We start from the raw sequence: 18867 nt of genomic DNA, 5'->3' as shown, positions 1-18867 counted from the left end.
ATTAACGATAATTTAATTGACATATCAGTAAAAATAATCATGACTGAAAAATAATACTTGGCAAAATTAGCAAGGAATTTTTTTTACAAGCCCCAATACTTAAGAAAACTCTAACTTCAGAGTATCCTCATAGTCTAAATTGGCCATATAATGATAAGATCTATTTAGATCTAAAGCTTCTTCTGGTGGAAAATATTTAATTCACGTTTAATTTTTTGTAAAAAAATAAATATGGGAACCTGTATCAATCACAGAAGAATTATTAATATACCCAAGAATTGTGATTAAATATTCATGTTCAGTGTAATTCATATATGTACATGTAAGTGTGAAAGCCTTCTTCCTCCAATAAATATTATAATTTCAATTTTTATGCGCGTACATGTACATGTTCTGTTCATAAATGACCTTCGCGTACATGTAAGGATTCCTGGCATACTACACAGAATCAATATTTACTGCCTTTTATATTCCATTGTTTATTGGAAATCTCATTTCTGAGTTAGCTCCGCCCATTAAAGTTATAAACCCCACCCACTGGGACTGCTGGGACTGCTTTCTGGGACTGCTGGGACTGCTCTCTGGGACCGCTGGGACTGCTGGGACCGCTCTGGGACTGCTGTGGGACTGCTCTGGGACCGCTCTGGGACTGCTCTGGGACCGCTGTGGGACTGCTTTAGCAGTCCCAGAAAGCAGTCCCCGGGACTGCTCTGGGACTGCTTTGTGTCAGGTTGGGTCTGGTCGGTACTGTATCTTACTACATTCCTTTAAGAAAGATTTAAATTATTTTCAATATATTGCTATTTAGAAAGTTATACGAACGAAGAACTAAAGTTGACCTTAAGTCGTAAGTTCTTTTAAAACGGATCCCAGATTCTACCCTGAGTATTTCCGGAATCAGTCCACTCGACCACTCTTTGTTATTTTTCCACTTACATAAGAGTGACGTTAATAAATAATTAAACTGTTGTGAGATGTGTATTGTTTCATTATGTATATAATTAGTAACATTAAGTTTCTTGAACATTCCAGAGTGGTCAACATGTTTGGTCATTTTATCTAGAACATTCTTAAATTTTGTATATGTCCAGATTGTTCCAGTAATATCATGTTTTAACAATTTCTAGAATATTCTAGATTTATAATACTGTATAAATACCCTGTCAATTCAATGCATATAGAATAATTGTGAATACTTTGTCGTATAAGCACTATTGAGATATAAATGGGATATATTTTCACTGGGACATTGTGTGCAGCAACGGACACTCTGATGTATGTATTTTTTAGATTCTTGCTAAGTTTGTACTTTATGTTTGATATACTTATTATATATTACTGTAAATAAATTATTGTTAAGTTTAAATTTTGTTATTGATCTTTGCTGGCATTTAGGGTTATTCCGACCCATAACAGAATTTCGGGCTCGTCCGGGATAAAGAATTTCTTGCACTTTTGCAGTTTATTGTCAGAATTTTTGTTAATTGAACCTTAAATTTAATTATAAGCCAGCAGAAATCAACATGGTGTTTTCGGTCACAGACTTTCTTAGTTCACCAAGTGTTCAGGTTTTTGATACGTTAAAAAAGGATGACTTGATCGCATTATGTTTGCATTTTGGGTTAGATGTTAAATCCTCTCAGAAAAAGCAAGACATTAGAATTAAGGTTGCAAACAAACTAGTAGAAGAAAACATCTTTGAAAAATACGATCTTCCAGAATATACAGTTAAATCAGAGTTAGGCTCTTATAAAATGGCAGAATATCAGTTTCAATTAGAGTTAGAGAAAATGCGATTTGAAAGAGAAAAATTAGAAAGAGAAAGAGAAGAACGAGAGAGTGAACGAAAATTTGAATTAGACAAATTAGAAAGACAAGAGCGAGAAAGAGAAAGACAAGAGCGAGAAAGAGAGCGTGAAATGAACTTTGAATTAGAGAAATTAAAATTACAGAACCAACCAGAACCGTCAGTTGTCAAAACTGAATTTGACGCAGCAAAAAATATCAGATTAGTTCCAAAATTTCAAGAAAAATCTGTAGACAAATATTTTCCACAATTCGAAAAGGTAGCAGAGAATCTTAAATGGCCACGAAATGTTTGGTCAACAATGTTACAAAGTGTACTGGTTGGAAAAGCGGCTGAGGTATACTCTGCATTAGAGGTAGCTGAAAGTTCAGACTATGAGAAGGTCAAAGCAGCAATATTAAAAGCATATGAATTAGTACCTGAAGCGTATAGACAAAAGTTCAGAAAGTATAGAAAGTTTGATAATCAAACATTTGTTGAATTTTCACGAGAGAAAGAAGATTTATTCGATCACTGGTTTAGATCTAAGAAACTTGATAAAAATTTTGTTTCAAGATTTCAGACTAGCAGTAATTCTACCAATTCAGACACATATAAAAAGAGTGGTTCAGGGTCTCAGTCTTTCACAAGTTCCCAGTCTCCATCCCAAGGTGGTTTTAAGTCCGGTTCAGGACGTGTTGAAGGATCGTCTGGAATAGGGTCGCTTCCTACTTGTAGTTATTGTAAGAAAAAGGGTCATCTGATCAGTGAATGCTTTAAACTTAAGAGAAAAAATGATTTTGATAAAACTCAACCACATGCTTGTGCGGCAGTTAGAGGTGATAGAGAAGCCTTAGTTTCGAATTGTTCTGACACTCCTGATGTCCAGGGTTCACAGTCCAGTTCTATTGATTCTATGGAGGATTATAAGCCCTTTATGTCTCAGGGATTTGTTTCACTCGGTGACTCTAGCGAAATTAAACCTGTCCAGATTTTGAGAGATACTGGTGCTGCACAGACGTTATTGTTAGAGGGCGTGCTTCCTTTGTCTGAGCAGACTTTTACTGGTGGGTCAGTTTTATTACATGGTGTGGAGCTAGGCGTCATTAATGTTCCCCTGCATAGAATTAGTTTGAAGTCAGATTTAGTTACTGGACCTGTTATCGTAGGTGTTCGACCTACTCTTCCCGTTCCAGGCATTTCTTTGTTGTTAGGCAACGATCTGGCTGGTGGAAAAGTTGTACCAGATCCTATAGTTTGTGAGAAGATCACTCCAGATGTCATGTATAATGATGTAGATGATGACATTTATCCAGCCTGTGCTGTTACTAGAGCGATGGCCAGAAGACGAGAAATGGAGGCAGACCATACTCAAGCCTTTGACGAGACGAATTCCTCTGTTGATATTGATTTGAATGACACTTTCTTATCTGACCTTAATGGCACTCAAACAAACATGGAACCACACAATATCAAGAAGCAAGAGAAGAAAGAACTGTTACCAAAATTTGGTGGTGAGGATGATGAGTTGCATCCACTAGTTAGCAAAGGCAAGGACATCCTCAGCCGAGAACGTTTACTCTCTGAACAACATAAAGACCCAGATATCATTCCACTTAGTAAGAGGGCACTTCCACCAGAAGAGGCTACTAAAGTTGGAGAATGCTTCTATATGAAAGATGGCATCCTTATGCGAAAATGGCGACCACCTGATGCTTCTCCAGATGAAGTGTGGCGTGTTGTTCACCAGATAGTGGTCCCAGCTGCTTATCGTCGAGATGTCATGAGTTTAGCTCACGATACACCTATGGCAGGTCATTTAGGTGTCAATAAGACTTATAATAGGATTTTGAGTCATTTTTATTGGCCTAAGCTAAGAAAGGATGTTTCGAAGTTTTGCAAGTCATGCCATGTCTGTCAGATGGTAGGTAAACCAAATCAGAAGATACCATCTGCTCCTCTCCAACCCATTCCAGCTTTTGAAGAACCGTTTAGTCGAGTATTAGTGGATTGTGTAGGACCTTTGCCTAGGACCAGATCTGGAAACCAGTATTTACTTACCATTATGTGTACATCCACTGGATTTCCTGAAGCCATACCTCTAAGGAATATAAAGGCAAAGAGCATAGTTAAGGCCCTAACCAAGTTTTTCAGTTTTGTAGGAGCACCCAAGGCAATTCAGTCGGATCAAGGCTCAAATTTTATGTCGGGGTTGTTCCAGCAAGTCATGCATGAGTTGGGTATAAGGCAATATAGATCAACTGCTTATCATCCTGAGTCCCAGGGAGCGCTAGAACGTTTTCATCAAACCCTAAAAACAATGCTGAAGATGCCAGAAATAGGGTGTTTAAGCCAGGTGATAAGGTTCTTGTATTTTTACCTATTCCTGGTCATCCTTTACAGGCCAGATTTTATGGCCCTTATGAAATTGAAAGCAAGATCAGTGATGTAAACTATGTAGTTAAGACACCAGGTCGACGTAAAGAGAAACGGGTTTGTCACATTAACATGTTAAAAGAGTATTTTGAAAGGTGTGACCGAAATTCTGTAAAACCAGTTTCCACTTTAGCCAATGCTAAGACTGTTCAAAATTGTATTGAAAGTGATACGAGTGTAGAAATGAATGAGAAAGATTGTAATCAGAGTGTTCGTTTGAAAAACTCAGAAATTTTGGCTGATTTTGATGCCAAACTTGGACATTTGAACATTCACCAAAAAGAACAAGTTAAAAACTTGATGAATGAGTATCATCAAATCTTCTCGGATGTTCCAAAGAAAACTAATGCAGCTTGTCATGATGTTATAGTTGGCGACGCTCTGCCTATCAAACAACATCCGTACCGTCTGAATCCAATAAAATTGCAGTACCTAAGAAGGGAAGTGCAGTACATGTTGGACAATGACATTGTTGAACCTAGTAAAAGTGATTGGAGCTCACCGTGTATTCTTGTACCAAAACAGGACGGTTCTTACCGATTATGTACAGACTTTAGAAAGGTGAATTCTGTTACCAAAACTGATTCATATCCAATACCTGAATCGATGACTGTATTGACAACATTGGAAATGCGAAATTTGTCGGTAAATTTGACCTGTTGAAAGGCTACTGGCAAGTACCGTTAACAGAAAGAGCAAAAGAAATATCTGCTTTTGCTACACCAGATGGACTTTACCAGTATAAAGTAATGCCTTTTGGCATGAAAAACGCACCGGCTACATTCCAAAGGATGATTCATTCCCTTCTTCAAGACCTTGAGGGTTGCGAGGCCTACATTGATGATGTCATCATATACAGCAACACATGGGACGAACATCTCCGAATCATGCGTGCTTTATTTGACATTTTAGCTAAAACAAACTTAACTGTGAATCTTGAGAAGAGCGAATTTTGTCATGCTTATGTAGAGTATTTAGGTCATAAAGTAGGTCAAGGTTATGTTACACCCATAATGGCTAAAGTGGAAGCTATTGCAAAGTTCCCTATTCCTACAAACAAGAAAGAATTAATGAGGTTTTTGGGCATGGCTGGGTTTTACAGAAAATTTTGTCCAAATTTTTCCTCAGTAGTTAGTCCACTTACAAATCTTTTACAAAAGAGGGTTAACTTTGAATGGACAAAGGACTGTGAAAAATCCTTTCATAAAATCAAATCTGTCCTTATGAGCAACCCAGTTCTGTCAACTCCAGATTTTTCCAAGCAATTTAAGCTTACTGTTGACGCTGGTGATGTTGGAATCGGGGCAGCTTTGTTTCAAGAACATAGTGATAATGTAGATAGAGTTGTTTCTTATTTTTCAAAGAAACTTACAAAATGTCAACGAAATTATTCTACTATTGAAAAAGAATGCCTTGCTTTGTTGTTAGCTTTACAGCATTTTGATGTTTATTTGAATGTTACTTTGCATCCAATTCTTGTGTATACTGATCACAACCCCCTGACATTTTTGCATAAATTGTCAAACAAGAATCAAAGACTGACTAGATGGAGTTTGTTGTTACAAGAATACAACATAACAATTAAGCATATCAAAGGCAAAGACAATGTTATTGCAGACGCCTTGTCAAGAGTATCGTAAACATACTAGATTTTGTATTAATGTACATGTTTTACAATTTAAGTTTTTCATTGACATTCAAACTTTTTAAGGGGGGGGGGGGAGGTGTTGTGAGATGTGTATTGTTTCATTATGTATATAATTAGTAACATTAAGTTTCTTGAACATTCCAGAGTGGTCAACATGTTTGGTCATTTTATCTAGAACATTCTTAAATTTTGTATATGTCCAGATTGTTCCAGTAATATCATGTTTTAACAATTTCTAGAATATTCTAGATTTATAATACTGTATAAATACCCTGTCAATTCAATGCATATAGAATAATTGTGAATACTTTGTCGTATAAGCACTATTGAGATATAAATGGGATATATTTTCACTGGGACATTGTGTGCAGCAACGGACACTCTGATGTATGTATTTTTAGATTCTTGCTAAGTTTGTACTTTATGTTTGATATACTTATTATATATTACTGTAAATAAATTATTGTTAAGTTTAAATTTTGTTATTGATCTTTGCTGGCATTTAGGGTTATTCTGACCCATAACAAAACATTTAAATCCACTAGAATGTCTAGCTTGAATAAGCATTATCGTGAAAATTATGTTAGCTATTAATCTGTCTAAAAATAAAAAAAATTTTCACCTACGATACTTCCTAATACAAACTGCTTCATTTGTTCTAGATTCTCAGCTGATACTCACAAAAGATTGCGCAGGGGTGGATCTTGTGTTTTTTGCCCTTTTAAAAAAGAAACGATTAGATGGAGGAACACAACTTATAGAAAAGGGTTGTGTAAGTATTTGTTTCAGATTCAGATTTTTTGAAAAAGAATTATATGCAAATATTGGTTATTTTCTGGGATAAATGATCTGATATTTGATCTTTATACCCTTTTCTGCGTTTAAGTCCATGTTAAGTAAAACATATTTCAGGTTATAAAAAACGTATAATGCCTTCACATTTGATTCCTTTTTACTATTATCACTACCTATAACAGCATATTTCTAATTAATATTTCATCAAGTGTCAGTAACCAATCCATCTACATGTAATTTGTTTGCTTATTCACAAAAATGAAATAGTCAAACTAGGTAAAAAGTAAACATGTACTGAAAGGATGATGTGTCATACATGTACCTGCTATCAGGGCCCCCTATTTCCGCGACTAATTATTTTTAATCTTTAACAATTTTGATAGTTTTCAAACATGAGTGAATAAATACGATGCCTGTTAGATAGTTTCAATAGTTCCGACATTTATAATTACAATGAATTAACTAATTATCTTTTACAATCATCCTTTACCATTGTTTTCAAATCGCATACAGTATAAATTATAGTTGGTGCATATTTCTTTACATTGGAATTGCAATAATGTAGTACATGTGTGTTTAATTTTAACTTGAGTAAACTGTATTTTATTCGATTTTGAATTATGAAATATGTTATTGGCTTCCATTATTCAACAGAGCTGAGTATGATTGCTTGTATGTTGCTTAAGTCCTATTCGAGAATGTTTCACTCATTTGAAGGCGTCATAATACAGTAAAACTAGGTTATAACGAAGTCACTGGGACCTTTGAAATTACTTCGCCATATCCGTAATTCGTTATAACCGTATAAGAAAGTCAATAAATTTATATACCTGGTCCTCCAAGATGACTTCGCTATAACCGTAAATTCGCAATATCCGTGTTCGTACTAAACGAGTTTTGCTGTATACCTAAGAAAAACTTGGGCGCTCAGGGCTATTGCGAAATGGGGGTTCTTTATTGTACCTACACCTGGGGCCTCGGTTTTTAGGGTCTCTTCTAAAAAAAAAAACCTGCTAGTTTCACTAAAGTTGATGCGCAAGTCATCTGTTGTCTAACCTCATCTAACTATTGACTAGACTACAGCAAACTACTAGCAATTTGAAACTAAAACATTGAAATAGAACAACACTTTAATATTTTATTATTTCATAACTTCTTATCATATTTTCCATATATATTTAAATCATATTTACTTTAAATAATAATTCATTGATGAACAGGTTGGTGTTAGATCAATATTGATTGGGGCTAAGATATTAGTCAAACACACAGAGGAATGGAGAATTTCGGAGACTGAAAAAAAGGATTTTGAGGATTTGGCAATGTAGGTATTAAGTACTTTTAAATCATAGTTTATTCAAATGCTGTAACTTTTGAATACTTTAAGCCTTTCTCAAATAGCTAAAATATCTATCATATATATAGAAATTCATAAGCGTCGTCATTTTTGGTAAATTGATTGGTTGTATAAGTTAAAGAAAACGAATAAATTTTTTTAACACACGGTAGGCTTTTGAAGCATCCTTAAAGTAAAGTAAACAATTAATCTGCTCTCTTTTGAACGGAAGCTTATTTAGGACCTATCGAAAAATATTTTTGAATCCGATATAACTAATTGTCGAATTTGTTATAACGAATTTAATTCGTTATAACAATTTCTTTGAATTCGTTATAATGAATTTAATCTGTTATAACAAATTTGTTGATTTTGTTATAACGAATTCAAAAAATTGTTTATACGAATTAAACTCGTTTTAACATATTGTAAAACTTGATATTACGAATCGACTTCAATTAAACAAATTCCATAATTTGTTATAACGAATTAAATTCGTTACAACGAATTCCGCAAATCGTAATATCGAATTCATATATATTTTTCTATAGATCCTGATTATTGAAATCGATCAAACGAATTTAATATGTTATAATAAACTTTGGAATATATTTTAACGAATTTAATTTGTTATTACAAGCTTAAGAATTTGTTTAAACGAATTAAATTTGTTATAACAAATTTTTGAATCGTTTTAACGAATTTAATTCCTTATAACAAATTAAAGAATTTGTTATAATTAATTCAACAAATCTGTTATAACAAATTAAATTCGTTATAACGAATTCAATAAATCTGTTATAACAAATTAATTTCGTTATAACGAATTCAATAAATCTGTTATAACAAATTAATTTCGTTATAACGAATTCTAAAAATCGTTATAACGAATTCAAAAATATTTTTGATAGGTCCTAAATGGGCTTCCGTACTTTTGTTAACTTGGTGTGGTTTTTATAAGTCTGTAAGTTTATAGGTTTGGGACGTTATGGAACATTTGAAATGTTTTATCTGTTTAAAAACCCCATTTAAAACCAAATTGTTCTTCTTTCAGAAAATTCAGTCAACATGCTTTTAGCATCATGAATTACATCCAAGAGAAAGACGAACTGGAAAGACTAAGAAGTCCAAAAGGTTGGGTAAACAATATAAAACATTTCTTCATCAAAGAGGATGAGGTGTCTGGCAAAGCTGGGAGACTACTTCTGAATCATGGTTATTTAGATGTTGCATATAAAACAAAAAATGAATGTTTTCTGGAAAATCCCAAACTGAAGACTATGATCAAAGAACTCTGGTATGGGGACGAGTATCAGTCGAGGAGGAAAATAGATACTGTATGTACTTATATTCATAAGACAATTGGTTCTTCAAGTATTGAAATGATTTTTTCTTTATCCCTGTACTTATAGAAGTGAAAAATTTGGTGATAACGAAAAGGCTTATAAGTCCATTACACAATACAAATTTTGAAGCAGAACAAACGCGGGTCTCTAAAACATCAATAGTGGGATCAGGTGCCATAGTATCTAAATACCACTGCATGGTCTGAAAGTAATAAACAAACAAGGAATTGGCATCCCATGTCGAGATAGGAAGTTGGTAGAGAAAAGAGAATTGACTCATGGGCATTATATTCTTTGCTTTTTGAGGTGATGATTTGTCATGTATATATAAAATACATGGTTACTGTCTTGAAATATAAGCAATATTTGGGCGAGGGAAAGAAAACGTGATAGAGGGCGAGGCTTGCCGAGATCTCTTTCATGTTTTCAACCCGAGTCCAAATGTCGCTTATATTTTAAGGCAGCTATCATGTATTCTGTTTATCCTGCAACATAATTTTTACATTTGAACGCCCAAAACTAGCAACAAATTTGATACATCTTTGCAGTTGAAACTATGAAGCAATGGCGTAAATATTGCAATATATGTCGCAATGCTTTAGAACGTCTGAATACATGCACGAGGCTTTAGTAGGGCAGTGACCGAAAAAAGCTTTAGTTTATTAGGTTTCCTTTATTAGGTCAATGCAAGGGGTACATGTAGTTGCAGGAGAAATTATATTTTATATTTTCTGGTGGAGATGAGCTCGTTGGTCCTTTCACAAACAAAAATTTTAAATATCTACGAAAAATCGTTATTTCACAGTATGATGTGATAGGGACAAACAATCAAATCCTTTTTCACAGAAAGATAATTATAGAATAAAATTTTATACTTGATTTATGAGTTAATTCATTTAGATTTTTTTTCCTCTTTACAGATTCTCAGACTGTTTTTGTGCATCATGCATGTTTTCATCATGCCAATCATGCTTTTTACCTTGGATAAGCCCTCATGGTACATATAAACTACCTTATCTTATTTAATATATTTGACTTTTAATTCAAACCTTTTATATTGGACCCTTGCATTTCATTTTTCCTTATCATGTCCTTACCTTCTTTGAAGCGGAACAAAGGATTTTAAGGTCATATTTCAAAGACAAATGGATTTCTCCTATATAAAAATGATTCAGGGAAGACTCATTCAATACCTTCGTAAAACTCCGATGTTAGAAATGTCGCGAATATGGATTTTAGGGAGGCTGGGGGTCATCAAATAAATCATCAGATTTAACTTAATGTTTTAATATGATGTCTTTAGCTTTCAACCATCATTTGGCCAAGTTAAAAAAATGTACATTTATGTTTTACAATTTTATCACTTTTGTGTATCTTTATACGAAACTCTACTTCGAAAATATATCAATCTAGTCTTAACATGGCCACCGACACCCAGCATTCTTAAACACTAGGATACAATAGGTTTTGTAAAAGAAAATTATTGTTCACATTCATTATTTATTCATTTATTTATTTCTAGCACTCTATTTCACACTTAATCAAATATATAATAAAGTTTGGTTAATGATTTTATTTAAGATTCGTAAAAATTATTGATTAAATGTTTCAGAAAAACATACTATTTTTTCATTAACTAATGCTTTCACATCACTATAGCTTTGACTTAATGTTTTTGAAAGCAAAAAAGTCAACTACCGGGTATATATAATTGTTCAATTAGGCAACTTCCAGTGCTAGAATTTAATAACATGATAAACTTATATTTGGATTCCAAATGTTTTCAATCAAATTATAATTGTGAAAAAATATAAAAAATATTGCAATGTGTACATTTCTGCTACCATTAAAAACAACTGTTCTTAAGATTGCATTTGTATTTCTTTTTTTTTTTTTTTCATTTTTAATTTCAGGATTTACAAAAAATATCACACGCCTATTTTGAAATTATGGATTAACACGGTACGAACTTTCTTTTTTGCTAGATTCAGAAATTCAAGACATATTTCAAAATTATGTGTTTTATAATAAGTACGTGATATGTTTGCATTTAGGCTGGGCTAATGTCGTTTCTGGCAGCATTTGCTTACATGCTTTTGTTTGACTACAAGGAAAATGGTGTATCTCAATCAGAATTTGCTGTGCTGTTTTGGATTTTGAATAAGTCTGTGGATGAATTTCACCAGGCATGTGTAGTTTTATTTATGCTTATTGATTTTTACTAAAACAATAATAGGACAGGCTAAGCAACAGTTTAAGATATATAAGATTTACATTTTACAATTTTTGATAAATAAAAAGGACAAGTACGTGTACATACGAAAAAAACGAATAAAATTATATATTGTTTTTAAGGACTATTTATCGGAGAGCTCCAAAACCCTCAATAAACGTAATTGACACGAAAGGCGTTGCTTTGTTTTCTCTTATTTTCAATTTAAAAAAAGAGCAAGATATAAAGATTAGGGTCATGATTGAAAAAAAAAGTTTTGTTGCCCTCCACCGACCGACTACCTAAAATGGCCAAACTCAAAACTTCTTTTTGCCTGCTACTATTGATTATTTAATTTTTTTTCATTTGTAATCTGAAAAATATAATTCTAAACATTAGCATTGAAATTGAAAAGTTTTCAAAAAATAATTTTTTCACCTATCTACTGATACAATATGTTCAGACGGAGTGCTGAAAAGTCTACTAAACATTAGCCTAAGATAAAATCGTGATACATTAAAATGTATCTAATTTGTTTTTTCTTTTATGTTCATAATTTTTTTGTAAACTCATTTAAAAATGTACCAAAACCCTCTAAATTTTCCAAAGTAAATATATATCTTAATCAAATCTTTAAGAATAATAGCATAAAATTTATGCTAAATATATTGCTCAGTAAAAATTTATAACATACGTACCCTGAAAGGCAAAAGAGAACAAAAAGAACATTAAAGCTTGATAAATTCATATTTCATAGCATTTTCATTTCTTATCAAAGCATCAATGAACCAAAAAAATCAATCAATAATAAGTATGACAAAAATTAATTTATGCATGAAGAATATTGATTGTTCAGAGAACTAATGACGATTGTGTTTTTCGGGTCATTGTGCAAGCTCCAAATACCACTGGATTATACTACATGGATATTCCAAAACAAATGATGTGCTGATAAATCTCTTAAGAATTTGTCATTTTCACGCCAAATTTAAGTAAAGGTTACAATACATAATTTCAGATATGTGTAGCAGTTTATCGTGACACTAAAAGAAAGAGAGAAAAAAGTTTCTTATTGGAATACGGCCAGGACATGTGGAATCGCCTCGACCTAATAATAATTTTAACATCGTTTCTTGGATTCATTGTTAAGTTATTGTTTGAGGATGACTTTCTCCAAGGGTTTGCAAAGATTATGTTTCTGATCTCCTATATCATGCTAAACATCCGGGTACTTAACATGTTTTGGACGTCAGAGTTCCTTGGTTCTCAGCTTGTTATAATTCAGAAAAAGGTCAATATTAATTTATTTCATTTATAACAGAGGACTCAAGTGATTGCTTTATTTACTAACACGTTATAGATATGATTACTGTAACTAAAATAATACAAAACACTTATTTTTCTCTGTGATATTTGTTTTTGTTTCTTTGTGGACAATGGTGAATATAATGAAAGAAATTCATATTCTACCACAAATGAGTAAATTTGAAACTTTATATCAATAAAGACATGAAAGCCCTACAAATCAATATCTATGGCCTTTCATTCGATTTTGCTGTACATTTTCTCACAGATAAAGATAACATCTGCCTTCATGACGATTATGATCGTTATAATGATGTGTTACAACGTGGTGGACTATGCTCTCCTGTATCCAAACACTGAGTTCACATGGACGGAAATAGAAAACATTGTCAGAAATGGTTATTGGACGCTTTATGGTGACTTTCAGGAAGATGTTGGTATGCTTTAACCTGAATTTTAAAAATGTATTTTTCTTACAGGTTCCGAAGATGTTTTACAAAAAAGAGGTTGATAGCAGACTAACAATTAAATACCCTGATAAATATAGTAACTTTAAATTTTCTTTTGGCAAAGTTATTTATTTCTATTTGCAATATATCTTAATACGTTGATTATCAAGAAATATAAATAGTATTACTAAAACATGTTTCAAATCTTGTGGTTAATACAAGGGCCTACTAGTATAATGTAAATACATCCCTTTATCCTGCATCTGATAAAAATCTTGAAATTTCTTTGGCTGAGAGCAATACTGTATTTAACGATGTTATGTCGTCTACCAACATTAGATTGCTGGTAATGTGTTCCCTCCAAGTGATCTACAAACCATGTATCAAACTTCCGTGAAATTTACCAACCACACATCATTAATATAACCACACATCATTAATATACTGTTTTCGTGTAACTCTGCATGGACCTTCATAACTGCGTAAGACAACATCATCAACACAACATATGCAAAGTCTCCTAGTAATAGCAATATATCGGGACTATAAGTATTTAGTCTTTCAGAGAATCATCGGTAGGATACATTCGTTATGTAGACACTTAGAGGGTTAATACGAAAATATGTGATGTCCTTGAAAAAATCCTTACGCCTGGTCCAATATGCATTTTTTCAAGGACACTACATATTTCTGCATTACCCCTCTAAGTATCTACATAACTATTAATGTTGAAGAGTTGTCCAAATAGTTAGGGCATTATTTTTCAAAGAGTTTTTACAAAGAGTACAGGGCAGGCATGATCAGTCGTCAATGGATTCTCGCTCCTTAAAGTCCAATCCCATCCCCGATTCTCTCACAGGCCATTTTGCCTGATTGGACAAATGTCGAATATTGACTGGTGTTTTCAAACAATGATAGGTCATTACTTTTATACACAATATTCTACGGATTACTGATCCAGTTTTGAATTCACTTTGCTCCGTCATTTGATTTGATTTATTCCTTTTCCTTGTTGACAGTGTGCATTAAATTGTTTAATGAATTTTCATTGTTATTCAATGAGTGTATGTTTGTCAAAAGTCGGAGGAATTACAGTGTGAATAAGGCACATTTTTTGTTTTAGGTAATGACTGCACAGACAATGCCACACTTTATTCGCAGGGCATACAACAAAGATGTCCCTCCTTTCTGGGAGCTCTTTTGTCTCCTTACCTGAGGGCAATATACTGTTTAATCGCTATCTTGATGCTACTGAACATGCTGATAGCAATTTACACGTATGTGACTTCTTTTTACTTTAAACCTACATTTTGAACAATGGATCATTATGATTTCTGGAGAAACACGATTTCTGTTCGACTTAAAGGTAGAAAATTGCGCAGATTTTTGTGATTAACCTGCTGACTTCATATATATGATTTACATGAAATCAAAGTTAATTGAGCCAAATTACCATGGAAAATTGTGACAGTACATGCAGTATGCAGACCTTAAAATATATATTTCGTGAACAAAAGTAATTATACAGTATTATGTGATCTCTTGTTAGAATATCGCTTTGTAATTTTGTAAACTTCTGCTAAGCACACCGGAACATACATGTATAATACGAACATAATTTTATTTAATTAGGAAAACATCGGATTCTGTACATGACAAATCAAGAATATACTGGTCACAATTACAATCAAATTTCCTTGAAGAGTACAAAATTAGAACAATATTTCCTGTTCACTTCAAGATTTGCTGCTTAGGAGCACTAGTCTTTCATCTTCTGATATACATTGTTATGAAGATGTATGGCATACAACGTGAGGAGCAGGCATTATTTATAAAAGGTATGTGTATGAAATTAAAATTGCTTTCTTTAGTTGTTCAACTCGCATAAAATTGAAAACATGCAAAACACATGCATAACATCATAACACATTATAATCTTCTGCTCATTGTTTTTATGAATGTTTGTTTCAGTGATTTGCACAAAAATATCCATGCACTGGCCAGTATTGCATAATTTTCATTTTCAAAAGATTTCGTTTACTATAAATCAAAAAAAATCATATAAAAAACAAAACATTTTACCAATTAAATATATACATTTTTGTGCCATTTTAAATCAAATGTTGTCCTTTATGTTTGACTTACTCAACAAAGTAAACTTGTTTCGAATTTATATTTCTAGTATTAATATTTTATATATAGTTGCATTTTCAAATGGCATTGTTATTTTTAATTATTGCATAAGTACTTGGACTCCTTAGTGACCAGACTTATTTTTCTATCCATTTGAAACAGAATGTATCCAAAATCTTATACATGAAAAAGAAATCACTTGTCGTAGCCTTCAATTCAACAATATTTTGTCAATTAACAATTATTATTTTTATGTACATGTTACTTTGACACAATATACCCCAGAGAGCTTGAAATAAACAATAAAATAGTGTGCGACAGATCTCTGTCATATTTGGGTATGTTACAAGAAAAAATCGTTCATGGTAACATAAAAACAAAGCTTTACGATAAATGTGATGGTTTCAACATTTCAATCCTCAACTTTCCTTACTTATGCAGCAGTGTACCCTTACCATCAATTTTGTATTGCTTGAATGAATTTTTGAGCTTGAATACAGTTTGTTATCTCTATATGTTTCTATTGATAGTTCTCGTGTTCGATGATAATTTTGATGTTGATCCCCAGAAAGAAACACCCGAGGAAATGGCCGAAAAGAACGGAATTCTGGAAATGCAAGGGTATTTTGTTTATAAATTGTTATAGAAGTATAACTTTCTACATGCGTGCTTTAAGAAGTGGAAAAAGAGTCGAATAAATTTGAAACAATGATTACATTTTTAACGAATTTGTTGCAGAGAACGAGAAAATGAAGATTTTGAGGAAAAATCGATAGAGGTATTAGAATTAAAACCTTTTTTCTGAAAAAGAATGACATTTAAGGCAATCCAAAACATTACCAAAAAAACACAAATCTCCAAAGGTTTGATAGTTTTTAAACCTCTAAATTATTCTATTTATCCATATGCAAATATGAATAATGTTTGTTCTATCATTAATAAAAATATCTTCTTTTATTTTGTTCTAAATTTCAGATTTTAGAAATTCTTTGTTTTTCTACCCTTTTAGCAAAATATCATATCTGGACAAAGTGACACCGAAGAAGATGGTCATCAAATTAACTGCAAGGTATATGCATGGTGAATAAAGTGCAGTAATCGTTAAGGATATGATTTCTTGAATGAATCTGTGCTTTATCATTACTCAAAGTTGTTTATCATAGAAAAAGACAATTCTTCACTAATTACGAACTCGCACTTTTACATAATTTAACCCAATCAAACCAATGTAAAATATGGTGAATTGTCTTCTATGTAATCTTTTATCATGAATTCTCTCTTTAAGCTTCAGTAATGTAGTGCTTTCCACTTACGGGGAACTTTTCAGTTTCTCCATAACGTAAATCCAAGATATAAACTACCTGAATAAATTATCTGCTGAGTATGCTGCAATTCTTTGGCCTTGTTATATTTAGTGTATAGGGGCTTTGGTTTTTGAGCTGGAATTTAAGAAAAATTAATCATGCTTATTCATTATATATCAGAAAAATCTTAATCTCAAAAAAGACTTACAGTTATTTATTTTGCCTGGAGTCAACGTGATTATCATATAGTTTTGAAGAGCTACGGAAATATGTTGCAATTGCAAACTCTCTTTCAAAATAACATCAGATAAAAAAGAGATGGCTACGTATTGATTTCTTTAGTCGAAAATATATATTTTTCTTGTATGAAATAAAGCTATTCTGAATTCAAATACATTGAATATTCTTAGTGAATTTCAAATTACAATGCTACCATTTTTTTCTTTTTTCAAAAGCCTCCAGATGAAGAAGTTGACAAAAAGGTGATGTATTTTATAACAATTCATTATAATTTATTCTTGAGGACCAATTTTTGTGGTTTGAACAAAAGATATATAAATTTGTGTTCAAAATGAAAGAGTTGTCCTGGTATGCAAACATGATTACACAGTTTAAAGTATTCTCATAAAAGATATACATAAAGGACATGATTTCTTCGAAGAAAGGAAAACAAAGCACGTGAAAAGTACCTTTTTTACAGTAATTTGAATACCTTAAGGTTCATAAACCCTCTGCTCACTCATATGAAAATTTTCTTTAACTTTTATGATTTTCCAAAGGAAATGTATATGCTGAATAAAATACAAACAATTATAGCATGGCTTGCGGGGCAAAAGTTGACAAAAAAGGCACTTAAACTTAACAAATTTATAAAGGAATAATAGACATTTGTGTCCTTAAGAGTTATCTCTCTTATCAGAGTATCAATGTGTCCTTAAGAGTTATCTCTCTTATCAGAGTATCAATGTACCTTAATGCGATTGTTAAATTTTATTAAGATGCATATAAAGGCTGTCAGTCAATATGCAGCATATCAAATATTTCAAGATGATATAGGCTTAGAATATTTATCGTCTTGCAAATCTTAAGGATGTCAGGCTATATATTTTATATTTAAAGGTGAATTGTCGGTTCGAATAAATTATTACAAATACTTTTACTGATTTGCTACGGTTATAAATTATCACAAAAATGAAGAATACTGAATAGTAAACTTTGATTAATCAACTAATGCAGACAATTTAACATTTTGATATAACTTGAATAATATTTAAATGATCCTTTTTTTTACTTTTTATAGATTAATAAAATCATACAAGAGCTGAATGAAGTCAAGGTCTGTAAATATCTCAAAAGGATGTTTTTCTTGTTTTTTTTAATCTTTTATCTCCTGATTACATTGTATTCCTTTACGGATAATTTTATTGTTAATAAATATCAAAATCATATTTTCTTATAACATAAGAATACTTCCTTTTATAAATCGGTATTTTAGTTAGCATACCATTAAGCATACCAGTTTTTACCATACACTCATTGTTAGTAATCCCTAAAGCAAACGGTATATAGCATGAAGTCCATTATTTCTACTAAAAAAAACCTTGATAATGTTGTGCATTTATTGTAATAAAGTGAAAAAAAATGTCATAAAGGCTTTCTCTTCTTATACAGTATATTTAAAAAAAAATAGATAAAAGTAAAGAATCTTACATAGAATATTAAAGAACAATGATGCCAATACAAAAGCTTTATTTTTCTGCAGCGTGTATGGGAAAACAAGGATATTCGTGAAAGGAAGACAAATTCGTTTTGATAAGGATACAATGGAATATATTAAAAAAGAATTTTGAACATGTGTTACAAGACAGTTCTAAGTTAAACTATAATCTTGGCGTTAAATAGAATTATCTAATTATTGTTTTTATTGTTTTACCTTCACTTTGTGTATCAAATGTTTAGTGTAGGAAATCATTGTTTAAATCATTATATTATTATTAAATATTACAATCATTCTCTTATTTTTACAATTGTGTTTTTGTCGTATATTTGTACATTTTGTCATTTTAATACCTATGAAATGAAACAAAAATATATTGGATCTTTTAAGAATAAATCCT

The 18867-nt window shown here is 31.9% G+C and overlaps 1 protein-coding gene across 3 annotated transcripts in view; it reads left to right on the top strand.

The window, feature by feature from the left end:
• The window catches only part of LOC134259647 (uncharacterized), a 35822-nt gene extending 17182 nt beyond the window's left edge, over nt 1–18640 (top strand). For 2 of the 3 annotated variants that reach the window (XM_062742246.1, XM_062742247.1), the window contains exons 16-31: nt 6533–6642; nt 7886–7989; nt 9056–9338; nt 10268–10344; nt 11261–11309; nt 11402–11533; nt 12578–12850; nt 13133–13301; nt 14437–14590; nt 14946–15151; nt 15977–16067; nt 16185–16224; nt 16456–16515; nt 17206–17232; nt 18051–18086; nt 18513–18640. In XM_062742246.1, coding sequence (XP_062598230.1) covers nt 6533–6642; nt 7886–7989; nt 9056–9338; nt 10268–10344; nt 11261–11309; nt 11402–11533; nt 12578–12850; nt 13133–13301; nt 14437–14590; nt 14946–15151; nt 15977–16067; nt 16185–16224; nt 16456–16515; nt 17206–17232; nt 18051–18086; nt 18513–18563 — 1862 coding nt within the window. In that variant the 3' untranslated portion in view covers nt 18564–18640. The remainder of the gene's footprint in view (nt 1–6532; nt 6643–7885; nt 7990–9055; nt 9339–10267; nt 10345–11260; nt 11310–11401; nt 11534–12577; nt 12851–13132; nt 13302–14436; nt 14591–14945; nt 15152–15976; nt 16068–16184; nt 16225–16455; nt 16516–17205; nt 17233–18050; nt 18087–18512) is intronic. The other variant, XM_062742248.1, reaches the window with a different exon arrangement.
• The last annotated feature ends 227 nt before the right edge of the window (nt 18641–18867 follow it).

Source organism: Saccostrea cucullata, unplaced genomic scaffold (assembly GCF_032062105.1).
Source record: "Saccostrea cucullata isolate Sc308-1 unplaced genomic scaffold, CSIRO_AGI_Scuc_v1 ctg1911, whole genome shotgun sequence".
Classification (NCBI taxonomy): Eukaryota; Metazoa; Mollusca; class Bivalvia; order Ostreida; family Ostreidae; genus Saccostrea; species Saccostrea cuccullata.
The sequence above is the reverse complement of the archived record's forward strand: the minus strand, read 5'-3'. Positions and strand labels throughout refer to the sequence as shown.